The following is a 13,444-nucleotide window of genomic DNA, read 5'->3' on the forward strand; positions in this document are numbered from 1 at the left end:
ACAGAGGCAATAGCCGACTTTGTGTGCTATATATAAGATAAGATGAGGTGCTAAGCACATTAAATAGTTTAGCAGCTGAAGTCCTCAATGCATAGTTGCTTGGCTTATTGTAGCTAAACCTCCTTATTTACTGCTTTTGCAACTAAAGTTGTGCATGCATTGGTGCATTTCTTTCATTTAATTATTTACCTAAATTCACGCGCTTAAGCGCATTGTTTCTTTTTGAGGTCACCACATTCATCTCTCTCCTATTAATTAGCTTGTCACATTTGATTTTTTGCCTATGTGACAGCCTTAGCACCTGTACAAGGTGGAGCATTGGGAGTAGCCTTAGGTATAGATATGTTGGACTTATGTGGGTCAATGGTAGGCTGCCAACGCACCTCCGTGTGGAGGGACTTGGCCCAACAAATTATTGTCAAAATCTATATTTCGACCCTCAACTACAAAACTAAGAACGTTGTTCCTTCAAGCTGAAAACGTCATAAGAAAATCGTGTCTGGCCAGAACATTGTTGAATTGGTCCATATATCTGAGATACGCGCCACAATTTTATAATGGACATCCTAGAAATGCACATAAACAATACAAAAATAAAACAGATCTATTAATCTTCAAATCAAATCAAATCAAGTGATAATCACAAAATGGATCAGTGTCTCATGGATTCTTGTACAAGCAAAATTGTCCAAAAAGCAACGGCCTGATTACAGGGACACTTGATACAAACTTCCTGCTCAGGGAAGTGTCGATTTTCTTTACAGCAGTCTAATTTATCAAAATTCAGAAGAAATAACTACAGAGATGTCAAGTCGGCAGTGTGTCCAGTTTATGGATAAAGGAAATAAAAATGCCAAGCAAAACGTGTTTACCACCTCTCTGATCTTCCCAAGCTCCTTTGCAATGACAAAGCAAACTGAAACAAGGCCACCATGATGACAGTTGGACATTCTGAAGATGTTCAAAGTTCCATGGCAATGCAAGCCCTTGCAATACCGTAGCACCACTGCAGGGCAGCAGAAACAAGTAGGTACTAGAAACCATGAAATAGATCAGAAAGCAACTAATTCTCTACCCAGAAAACCAGCATCTCCTCCTTTCAGCAAAAAAACAGCAGCATGTTGGTTTCCATTAGCATGCTTTTATTGTCCATAAGAAAGGCTCATCTGTGTAAGAATAAAATTTCCTGTAACTACCTGAGAGGCTGAGAAGACCATCTTTTCTTAGCTCGCAACCTGAACGGCCTCGACTTCCCCGTCGCTGTAATCAGCCCAGGACTTCGGCTTTTCAGTCAAGCTTGAATCATCTTGAGCATCCTTTGGGGTTGAAGCGTCATCTCGAGCATCTTTCGGGGCTGTTGCGTCAACTTCAGCACCTTCAGAAACTATGGCTTGATCAGGTTTCACTTCACTGTCCTCACATTCCACATGGTTGTTCTTCTCCTCCGTGTTGTTGCTCTCAGTCCCAGCTTCAACATCAACTCCACTAGATGTATCGTTTCCTTCGGGACTAGTCTCACTAGTTTCTGAAACTTGCGGGGATACAGTCTTGGGTGATTCAACTATACTATCTGGAGATGATGGAAGCCCATCCAGTGATGCTTGAATACCAGCTGGCGATGCTAGAGGTTCAGTAGGAGATCCTGGATGGCCATCAGGACTCCGAGATTGACCCGGCACAAACTCCGCCGCATGAGGGTTCATCACTTTAGGGGATGTGGCTGCCTCTGGAAGAACTTCTCCGCTTGGCAACACAGGCTTGTTACGAGGCACCCGGTGCCCTGATCTGTTGAACCCTCCGGCTAGACGTGGACCATAAGGAACCCTTGCAGTCGCAGATTGGTGAGGGTGCTTACGGAGAGGGATGGCCAGCATTGGGGGTACATTGGCTGGTGATGGCAGGAGTCCTCCATGTTCTCTGAAACCTGGTACGGCCATTGAACCAAAAGCTGGCACAGTGGCTGGACTGAATGGAGCAGCAGCAGCATTGAGTTTACTGGCCGTCTCTTTGGCACCTTCTACTGGTGAATCATTCTTTTCACTTCCAGATGGTGAAGATTTCTCATTTTCGGCCCCACTAGACAGCTGTTCTTGATTATCCTCTCCTGGACCTGTTTCATCATCATTGGATGAAGAATCATTCGCCTCAGTCAAAGTTGCTGCTTCTTCATTTGGGACGTCCGCTAGTGCTGCTGGTGATTGGTTCTTGTCTGTAGATGTCTCTGCTGAATCTGAGGCCTTCTCAGCTTGATTTGATCCTACCGAACCATTGGCTTGTTCAGTATCAGAACTGGGAGATTTGTGCTCATCTGTTGCTTTTGATACTTGCAAATTGTTATCCTTTGGTGACACTTGTATTGCTCCGTCTTTCTCCTCAGAAGGGCGAACATTGCTTTCTTTGGGAGCCTTGGCACTTCCAAGATTTACACCTGGAGCAGTTGCATCCTTTTCCTCTGTTACATCATTCAATGCTTTGGCAAGAGTTCCTGGTGCAGCTATTGCCACTTCCTTGTATGACAGTGACTTCCTTACTGTTTGACTGACAATTGGTGCTGCAGATGGCATCACCTTGGCAGCTGCAGGGGTGGTGGCTAAGCTTGCTGCCATGGATTTGGGTTTGGGTGAATTCTCCCCACTGTTTGATGAGATAGCCGGATTACCTGCTTTGGAATTGAAGCTCGAACTCTTTGCCAATTTCTTTGCAAGAGGGCTGGAAGCAACAGAAGCTGCAGTCTCATTAGGTGAAACTCGAGGGGAAGAGTTGGATGGAACTCTGCCTTTGTATCTTCCATTCTCACTATTATTGCTGGCATTTGTACTGATCTTTGACAGGTTTGGCCTCCTCACACTTGCACCAGTTTTGCGGTTCCCCATGGTACGTCCCTTTGGAACAGCCTCTTGCCACCCCTCCTCAGATCTGTTCTCTTCAGTATAATCATCTTGAGGCATGTGGACCACAGTGTTACTTGGTTTTTCCTCTTCCAATTTCACTTTCACATGCTCCAGAACGGTTCCATTCTCTTTGATTTCAGAGCTTTTCTTCTCAGTTAATTTCTCTTTGACTTCAGAGTTTTCCTTCTCAGTTGATGAACGCTCACTGTTAGGTGGAGGGCTCCTTTGATCTTCATCATCTGCTATTTCAGATGGGTTTTGCCCGGTACGACCTTTTATCTACGACAAATAATGTAAATGCATGAGGATGACCACTAGAGAGATAAGACAACATATAGAAAGGTCCTGATGATGAACTTACCTTAGCACGGGCTTGTTTCTTTAACATTTCCTTAGCCTTGAGCTCGTCATCTGGATTGATATAATCGAGAAGATCTGATACACTGACAAAAGGACAATATAAGATCCATACTGAAGAAGCAGACAGTATTCAAAATTGTATATTCAGTAAATACATCCACGCATTTAGATTTTTCAGTACTCTCTTCCTTTTGCACTGTCTCCGACCGAACAGCTATAAAGGTAAAAGTTTCCATTTTGGATCAGGTCATCACTTCTATTAAACTTTATCGAGAATCCATGTTGACACTTACAATATTGATGTTCACTAGCAAACGACTCCAAAAAAAAAAAAAAAAACTTTGCCATCTCTTCAATGAAAATATTTAGCTATCACAAGCTATTATGTCGTCTACCTCAGATGGCCTCTGCTTGCTATTGAAGCATCAGGCTTTGGAGTACCATTGCGTGCTGCTTCCTGCTGCTCTAGTGCCTTGGACTCGAAGTATTCCAGCCAGGCAGCAGCATCCTGTGCAAAATATGGGTCATCAGATTTCCTTGTTGCTATGAGAAAGGCAGATCATTGGAAAAAAAAACTGAAGACTAAGTGGGAGAATTCATCATCAGGAAGTATTTTTCTTTCTGATTACCTGTGTTCGAAGATCTTCTGATCCGAGCTTTGATTGAAGTATTCGTAGAGTGGTTTTTTCATGTTGGACACTCAACGAGTATGCTTCCATTAAAGACAAAGCAATAGCAATAGCATGATAACTAGCAGCCGTCTGTCAATAAAGATGAGCTTTCAGTGTAGCCATGTAAGTGGGCACTAATGTATGTGTCAGAGCGCAACATACAGTCACACTGAAACACAAGGCGAGGTTGAGTTGCATACCTGTATGTGATCAACACCAAGCAGCCGTTGGTTACATTTTAGCGCCTCATGCAGGTAACGGAGTGCTACATGGACGTTACCCAACCCTTCTTCCATCATAGCAACATTGATGTAAGTTGCAGCAGTATTAGGGTGAGATGGGCCACATGTCAGGTGCAAAAGATATAGGGCACGGTTGACATACCTGAAATATACAAATCAGAACATAAGGTAGTTGACACAGGAAAAAGAATACACAAATTTTAAGTAACTGAGACAAAAACACACTACTAAGCATGCAATTTCAATAAATTACAGCGTGCACTTACTTTAGTGCCAATTCTGTATGTTGCAGGCGATAGTAGAAAACAGCAAGATCTCCATAGCTTTTCATAGTATCTGGGTGATCAAGTCCAAGTTCCCTCTCGTTAATATCTAAAGCCTTCTGTTGATAGATAGTTGCCTGGTCCGAAGAGCAACAAGATTTATAAAGCCAGCTCCACAACACAGCTCAACAGGGATACTAATAGATAGTTATATGCATTAAAAAGCTAAAGGTGTGACAAGTGCATGACAGCTCCAGGTCACTCAGATGAGCAATATTATTGCATTTTTTTTACACTAAAGCAGCTTACGATCTACAGATTCCACATAATCATCACATTTCAGTGTTGCCAAAATGATTCTGCATTGTTCCAATTATAATACCCAAAAACAATTCTAGAATCCCAGTGCAATTCCTTGAACCAACATTGTTTGTACATAGGCTAATGCTCATGTAAATTAGACTAGGCAGTGTTACTGAATACTGTGAAAGAGAACTAGCAGCAAGGTCCCAAAATTTTGGTACCTGGTTGAAGTCCCCAGTATGATAAAGCACTACTGCCAAGAGGCTGTATGCTCCTGCGGTCATTCTATGATACGGACCACAAACAGCAACCAGTTTTGCAAGAGCCTGCACCATCATATACAGTCATGTCCAGATTGTATGAAGTAGTTAGAGTAGCGTCTAAGAAGTCATAGCATATGGATGTAATGGTATGATCAGGATACCTTTGTGCCGTAGTTAACAGCATCCTCAAGTTTTCCTTTGTCCAGGAAAGTCTTGGATGACTCCAACAGGGTGCGACCATCTGCTGATGAGCATGCAACATGCTGCAGATAATAGACCATGGTTAATAACATTAATTATTTACGCATTCCTCAGGTATTTGCAGTTTTCATAAGTTTAAATTTACCTTGTAGATGGGAACAATACTGATGATATCAGACTTTCTGAATGCATGTGGTGTATCCATGTCGTAGTCTTTGGTAACTAGCTCAAGTCCTACCTATTGGAATTATGGTTCCAGGAGTGAATAGGAACAATCAGAATTGTTGAACCTAAAAATAACAAGTTATGTGACATCTAAACTATTACCTTATGGCAGAGGCCACGAAGAATGGCATACTTTCTTAGATCAAGGCTATATTCGTCTTTCCATGCCAAGTCAAATCTCTTCATCAAAAAGACCTCCAACCACTTCTGCCTGAGATTATGATCCTCTCCGCACTTGCCATCATTATTTTCTTCTGGAAATGGTCCCAGCAATATATTTAAACATGATGCAACTGATTGAGCCATGTCATTTATATCATCGACAGATGCAATAACTGCACGAACTATGTGCTTAAATGCTCGAACTACCATCTCGTGTATACACAGTGACTGTATGTGCGGGAGCTTATCAGAAAGCTCAACCTGAAACACAGCAAAATAAAAGAGTACTTCAGTTGTGATTTTTTTTCAGCTGTTTTATTTCTTTTATTTATATTCAGATAAATGAAGATATGTTCTTGAGCTTGACCGAACTACATAGTATGTACCACTTGTCCCAGTGAGCGCATCTGGAGGCCTCTGGTGTGCATGAAATCTGTCAATGTCCTTCCATCAACAGGGGAAAGCTCAAGTGAGCCAAAGTCTGCTACCTGATAACATGATAAGGATGATAGTCAAAATAATGTGCCACCCGGAATACGTTATTGTAGCTGCTACATGAGTACAGTATATTACCAATTTTGGCAGGGCAGTATCATCATAATATTTGTATGCCATCTCAATCAATTCATCGGGGGACTGCACAGAAAAAACATCTGATCGTAAAACATACTATAACGTTAAAGAATGGGAAGAGCATGTTGAGAGACATAAACGCCACAGACATAGAGTATCATACCAGTATGTTTCATGTAGCAACACAACAATCAACAAATGGGCAAATTCTTCACTAACTGCTGAGGGGCTAGGCGTCCTTATAGAAACATAATTTATGAACAAACTAACTACAATGATAGTTGAGTCACAGCAAGGCCAACCGTGGACTAATGTAAATTTTCGTTTGGACATCTACTTGGTGTGCTGTTGTTTGGAGAAGTGGGATCTAGTACAAAATTACTGTAGTTCATTTCGCCTGAAAACATTTAAGGAAACTCCCCCCCTTTTCAATGCAAAGAAACGCAAGGCTTTTGCGTTTTCTCGAAAAAAAAACATTTAAGGAAACTCCAACGCCGACATGATGAGGGAAAAACCTTAGCATGAAGTCCAGTCTCAGATTCTTTTAGTCTTTGGAAAGCAGCTTCTGTTAGCGCTTTCTGCAGAATAGCCTCTTTATCCTCCTTTGTACTCGCAGTGGTGTCTGAATGTGCATCATTTGTATTTAACGAAGTACTATCTTTTGTGGATGCATTCTTTCCACTCTTGTCATCTGACTTCTTCTTGATCTCCTTAAGCTGACCAAATTGTTTTCCCAGGCCTTTTACTGTAGGAACATCCTTAGTCTCATCACCTTTCTTACCATCGGCCTTCTCAGAAGTTTGATTCTGTAGATGCTGTACCCAGCAAGCACCAAGCTCCCATCTGATTGGTCTTGTTTCTCTTGGAGCCTCACCTTCAAGATTCTGCATGCTATCTGTAATTATTTTCCGAACAAAATTTGTGGTAGCCTCGTTCTCTTCAGGATCAGAACTCTGCAACCGCTGAACTGCTCCAGGTGACTGAGCACATGACTTCTGAAGAAGCATCCTTAAGCTGACAAAGAGAAAATCGGTCATTGCTGGTTTTATCTAACCAATACAGCGGCAGAGAAATAAAATAAAAAAGGACCAAGTGCACGGGAGCTGAAGTAAATTACTTGGAATTGGTTTTGGGTGAACTCATGGTGTTAAATAAACACAAGGAAATAACCGTATATCATACAAATGTTGCCAGTACTGACCTGTTGACATTGAGAGCATTGCTACCTCCCTCCGGCTGATCTTCAATGTGAATGTCCTGCTGTGCTGGAACAACGGTTGTCAGTTGAGCATCCAGTGGAACTTGGACAACAGCTGTATACCCACAATGCTTCACAACAACCACACCAAGAGTAGCAGTATCCTGTAAACAAGATGAATTACTTCTTTAGTTAACAGAAAAAATAAATATAAGCATCTTGTAATCATCTGTACCAAAGAAAAAATCTTACATGTACTGTTGCACTCTCATCAGCAGTGATTCCCTTCAGCAAGTTCCTCTTAGCAAGATCATCAAATGATACTCCTGGAGCCTGACTTCCATCTAACTTAACATCTGACTTAGAACTTGCATCTGCTTTGTCTTTTGTTACCGTTATTTTCATATCCCCAATTTGTTGTGTGTGCGGAACTGAAGTTGCTGTGCCATTTGTTTTTTCATGTGAACTCTTATCATCGGGGATCAAATTCTGGATGGCTGCAATAGCTTTAAGGACACCAACATCTACAAACAAGCTATGGAGTAGGAAAGCCTTCCTGTCTCGGACTTGCCTCTCCTCAGCTGTTTTACAAGGCATTGCAGCAAGGATGGCAAATTCTTTCACCCACGGTCTATGGTCATGTTTCCCGTCTCTTCCCAGGCCACCACCATTGCCACCCCAAGTTTCATCTTCTGTTGGAAGGGGTGGGAACACTGATGGCGAGTCCGCAACAACAGGAGGAACAACCCAAGTGTTTGACCGGAATCCGTAAGGAAGATTTCCAAACTGGAAAGAAATGAGAATTAAAGAGCAAACTTCCAAATTGCAGTTGTGAATTCTATTTTAGATGAACACAAGCATACACCCCCACTTGCCCAAAAATATTGGTTCAGATTCTGAATGTTTCACACGTTGAAGCGCATCTGATTACATTTTGTTTTTGGTTAGAAACAAGCATTAGCGAATCTCACCTTGTTGTGCTCAACAAAAGCCTTCATAAGAGCCTTGTAAGCCTGCAAATTTGGAACACATTTTCCATACTAATGAGCAACCATTGATAAGAAATAAACTAAAACATCTCAATATTTTACTTACTGCCTCAAATCCACGGTTCGTCTGCTGCAACAACCCAACAAGGGAGTGGTTAATGAGTGCTCGCTTCCCCGACGGATAGAATCCAGCTCGGGACGCCACGATCGTCACTGGCTTCCCGTTACAAACCCTCACCTGCGTGCCGGCACCCAAACTCGAGCGAATTTAGCAAACGGTTTCTTTTTCAAGAACATAGAAGTTAGCAAACTATAACATCAACTGGTACTACACAGTTACACTGAAAAACTTGGCACCATTAGTGACACTGACCATACTGAATTACTCATGGCTACAATTTTCATATGAACGAACTAATACTAGTATCTGCCACTGTTCAATAACATTATTCAGTAGGAACCTCACATCGATCTGGAAGAAGTCCTCCTCTCTCTTGTCATCGACGAACGGGCGCATCGACTTTCTAATGTCTGCAATGGATCACATTGGCATCAATTAAAAAATCTACCAGGCTTTCCTCTCCAAATACAACTCGAAACTAGTACCCATTTACGTATGTACCAAATGTGCTACCTATAAAAATACAGAGGGAAGAAGAAAAAAAAAATGACCAGCACCGGCACTTACACTGGATCGGCGGCGAGAGGTGGGAGAAGGAGAAGAAGTCGTAGAACTCCCCCAGCTTGGGCGGCGGGTACATTGGCTCCTCGCCGCCGCCGGCGACCACGGCGCCGGGCGACCCGGGCTTATTGGCGGCCTCGGCGGGCGCATCTGTGGCGGGCGTGGGCGTGGGCTTCTGCTCGGGCTTCTTGACCCCGAACGCAGTGGTGCAGGCGACGACGTCGAGCAGCCGGCGGACGTGCGCGACGGCGAGCTCCTCCGTGTACTCCTCTGCGGCGCCATTGCGAGACGGAACGGAGCGTGTCAGCGACTCAGCGCGCGTTTTTGTTTTTGCGAATTGGCCCTCGACCTACGCGCTATTCGCGGGTTCGTCCTTACCTTCGACGATGCTGAGGTGGCAGGGCTTCAGGGCGGCGACCTCCACCGTGTCCTTGAGCTGGGCCCCACGGACCTGCATTTGTGCCCATGTGGCAAGTACACGCTGTCAGCCGGCATGAACCTCGAGGCAGTTTCCAGCCGCTCGGCTCAGTGAGGCGTACCTCGTGGGAGAGGGAGAAGCTGGTGACGTGGCAGGTGTCCACGTGGACGGCCAGGAGCTTCCGGACGTCGAGGATCCTGTCCGTCGATATGCCCTGAAAGTACAAGAAGGCGCATGGTATGAAATAGCTTGCTCAGTTACTGTTACAGTGGTGCTCATTTCTCTTACTAGCTTACTTTGATACCATCTTCTTCCTTTTTACAAACGGCCAAATATTAGCCTCGTGGATTAGTTACTCGGAAGAGGATTATCCACTTAATTTATACATTAACGCAGCAAGTAAATTGAGCCAAAAGTAATCATAATATTTCGGTGGTCACTTAACCTGTTGCTCCAATTGTATAGTGACCCACTTTTATTTTGAAACAATGCGTGCGTCCTTCTGTCCTAATTATTTTTATAGAGAATTCGAGAGAGTTTGTGCCCCAAAACGTGCAGGCATGAGCTTGAATTCTACGAGCACGTGAGCTCGTTTAGACAGCATGTAGTACTACTGCTAGTGGTACGTAGAGAAGAGAAGAAGGAAAACTGGGGAAGAAAGAAGATAAGCTTAGCTTAGCTAGACCGTGTGCTCTGCTCACCTTGAGCGTGAGGTGGGTGTAGTCCGGCGCCTCCACGGTCACGTCCAGCACCGTCGGCAGAACTGCATCGGTTCATTACACACACGTTCATTTCATTCATTCACAAACAGAAGCGATTGGTAAACTGTTAACTGCACGAAGCAAACAAACGAAGAAACAAACAATCTGCTTCTTTCCATTGACCCAAACAAAGAAACAAATTCAGCAGAACAACCTGTTGAATTTCAATCATCTTCCGAACTTGGAGGTCATTCATTCAGCAAAGGTTTCCGAACGTGCAGGGGGGCAATCGTGGGAAGTAGCAGAGTTGAGTTTGCAGGTGGTACCTTTCTCTTCCTTCTTCTTCTTGTCGCCCTTGGCCTTGGGCTTGGCCTTCCCCGCCTTGGGAGCCATGCCGCACGGCCGGCCCTCGCAACGCTAGCTTTTGCCGCCGCCGCCGCTGCTCCCGCAGACCTCGATGGCTCGCTCGCTGGCAAATTCTATCCGGAATTCACGACGGAATGGGAATCAGAAGGCACGGCCGGAGCTGCTACCGTGCTCTTGGCATTGCGGAGCTGCTGCGAGGTAGTGAAGAGGAGGAGGAGAGGAGATAGCGAGGGAGCGAGCGAGAGAGGTGGGCTAGAGAGAGGATAAGGTCATATATAGCAGTGCCTAGATGCTGCTGCGAGATAGTACTAGCTACCTGAGCTGAGCTGAGCTGAGCAGCTTCCACTGGCTCTCTGAACCTGAAGATTGAAGGCGCGGGCAGAGTGGGAAGAGGACAAGGGCGCAGCGAAGGCAGCGAGTGAATATGAATAGTGGATAGAATGTTGGGGTGTTACTTGGAATAGTGGATGCAAAAATGCTGTGGTTACAGAGAGCTGGACGCGAGTCCACTGTCGGCCAAACGGTGAAGTTTTTGCGTGTGTGCGCAAAGTGCAGTCTTATGGTTCTGCTGGAGCATTTTCTTTTTTGTTAATCCGAGGAAAAACGCATGGCGCGTAATTATCCACTTGCAGGTTTTCCGTTCACGGCTCCTGGCGAGCCTCTAGAACGCGGGTGAGAATTCTCTTACAAGTCGTATATGTGTACGAAAATGCTGCCTTCGAGAGCTAGCGAATTTGAGAGCTGGTGATGTCTCCTTCTCCTTCTTCTTCTTTCGATGGAAAGAAGTAGGGTGGTAGCAATTTTATCGGGATGAATGCACGGCGAAAGAGCACCGTGATTCATGGCGAACTGCTGTCAGAGGGGAGTTCGAGTAACTGAACTGCTGGTAAACTCCGTGTCCGTGATTATCAATGGAGCAGAGCGTCCCCAGCTGCAGCTGCAGTGCAGTGTGCGGGCGGGCGGGCGAGAGGTGTTGGGCACGGGGGAGAGCGACGGGGGGCTGGGGGGGATTTGGCGGCATCCCGGCGGGGGAAGCAGAACCAATGGCCAGAGGCCGCCCCCTCATCTCGTCACCCCGGAGCCAATCCCCATCTCACTCTCACCCAATCTCCAAGCCTCCGTGTCCTATCTGCAGCGCGGCCACCAGCTCGCTCTCTGGCTATCTCACTATCCCCCCTCGACGCGACGCCTCCACCCATTTCTGACCGCGCCGGTACAGGCCGTGGGGCTCGTCCTAGCCCCGTGTGCCGTCCACCCGTGGGGCTTCTCCGGTCGGTTTTGGAGCTCACTGCGTTTCCGGCAAGCAGGGGGACGGTGACGGTAGGGTTGTTTTGGGTAGCGGGGGAAGGAAGCGGCGGGGCTTTCAAGTTTCAACTGCAATCCTCTCAGCTGTACCCGAGACCTGTGGATGAATTCTGTAAAAAGTGAAAGAGATTGAATGAATGAAGTTGAACGGCAACCGAATTTCATTGACGTGTGGGGAATCTGGTGAACAGGGATTGCAATATGGTAGCTCATGACCTAGCCCAGTTAGCTAGCTATAAGTGGTTGTTTGGACACAGATAATTAGCCATGAGATTGTAGCAAACTACTCCCTCGGTACAAAGTTGTACCTACACTGCCACAGTTAATTTGAACCGGAGGGAGTGGTTTTTAGCCCATTTCTTTTCTTTTTCTTTTTGGTAAAAATATGTCCTACTCCCTCCGTTCCAAAATAAGTGTCTTAAGCTTAATACAATTTTGTACTAGCGCTAGTACGAAGTTAAAACAGTTATTTTGGGACGGAGGGAGTACTATATCTTCTATGTACTCGGTTTATGAGCAATCACGTTTGCAGTTTGAAAAGTTAAAGCTTTTTCTTGTAACCTGGTGCTTTAGGCCTTGATTGGATTGGCGTTTTGCAATCTCATATGTGTGTAAAATATACAGACCTCCACTGGTCGTTTTTCTTTTCAGTTAAAAATCATATGTGGTCAGTATTATACACCTGTAAAATAAATACAAGTGTATAAAAATACACCCAAACAAAGCGGGGCCTTATTGATTACGCGGTGGTAATACATTCACGGGTAATAGAATCGCGGAGAAATTCTGGATTATAATTGATCGAGAGGCATCTCCAGTGTTCTTCACTAGCTTGTTGGGCACAAAGATGTGTGGCCATATTGGCCTCTTGCCTTACAAAGGAAATAGAAAAACTAATGAAAACCCGCATATAGCTCCTTAATATCGTGAAGAGGCTTGGCTATATCTGCTTTTAGCAAACTCTTGAGACTTCCATGGATTGACAACTCATCAATTTCCATGAAGATCTTCCCTCACACCATATCGGACGTCAAAACCACTTCATCGCTAATTAACATTGCCTCCATCATTCTCACCAAGCCTATAAATTAGAGCCATCGCGCTTGTGCATGGACGAGCCTTCCTATGTGATCACCCACAACTAAGACAGTTCCGCCTTGGCATGGTCAATGTTTGTTTTTAGTGAAAGAAGGGTCTTCCCTTCCAATTTCTATTAGAGAAACCAACAGTTCGAACTACAAAAACCCTATAAACTGCTAAGATCAACTAGTGAAAGAAACCAAAAGCGCATATCAGGAACCTGAGACCCAAGTATGTCACCATGCTAAAACCCCTCCCGTAAACCAACCCACCCTAGCACATGCACCAGGTAATGTCGAGGAGAAGGTAATGGTGGGAACAAGGGAGAAGTAAAACACGGCGAAAGCAAAAGCATCACGTCTAACGAACTCCAAAATACACCATTTTACACACATAAGAAAACAAACATCTACCGGAACAAAGCAACAACTAACAGAGACAAAGATCAAAGTCGTCTACATCACTTGCAACATCACAATGTCCACCCTTTTCAGTTGCCCAACCGCTTCACATTGTACCCCCAACCTTGTGAAGATTTGTAGACATCATTT

General features: G+C 44.7%; 1 protein-coding gene across 2 annotated transcripts; it reads right to left on the reverse strand.

Annotated features, from left to right (window-relative positions):
* Positions 1 to 586: 586 nt before the first annotated feature.
* On the reverse strand, positions 587 to 10,888 carry LOC123401197 (protein TSS). 2 transcript variants are annotated; one of them, XM_045094932.1, is made up of 24 exons: positions 10,469 to 10,888; positions 10,143 to 10,204; positions 9,563 to 9,655; positions 9,402 to 9,474; positions 9,030 to 9,293; positions 8,808 to 8,872; positions 8,448 to 8,579; positions 8,324 to 8,365; positions 7,605 to 8,138; positions 7,356 to 7,516; positions 6,670 to 7,168; positions 6,155 to 6,217; positions 5,968 to 6,069; positions 5,522 to 5,842; positions 5,340 to 5,432; positions 5,155 to 5,256; positions 4,952 to 5,056; positions 4,431 to 4,564; positions 4,123 to 4,306; positions 3,881 to 4,012; positions 3,647 to 3,759; positions 3,253 to 3,334; positions 1,197 to 3,170; positions 587 to 1,006 (listed from the first exon to the last, which is right to left on the reverse strand). In XM_045094932.1, the coding sequence occupies exons 1-23, from the start codon at positions 10,533 to 10,535 to the stop codon at positions 1,224 to 1,226; spliced, it is 5,370 nt and encodes a 1,789-aa protein (XP_044950867.1). In that variant the 5' UTR covers positions 10,536 to 10,888; the 3' UTR covers positions 587 to 1,006; positions 1,197 to 1,223. The 2 variants fall into 2 exon arrangements, with proteins under 2 accessions (XP_044950867.1, XP_044950866.1); XM_045094931.1 differs by having other exon boundaries at positions 587 to 3,170.
* Positions 10,889 to 13,444: the final 2,556 nt, after the last annotated feature.

Source organism: Hordeum vulgare, chromosome 6H, assembly GCF_904849725.1.
Source record: "Hordeum vulgare subsp. vulgare chromosome 6H, MorexV3_pseudomolecules_assembly, whole genome shotgun sequence".
Lineage (NCBI taxonomy): Eukaryota > Viridiplantae > Streptophyta > Magnoliopsida > Poales > Poaceae > Hordeum > Hordeum vulgare.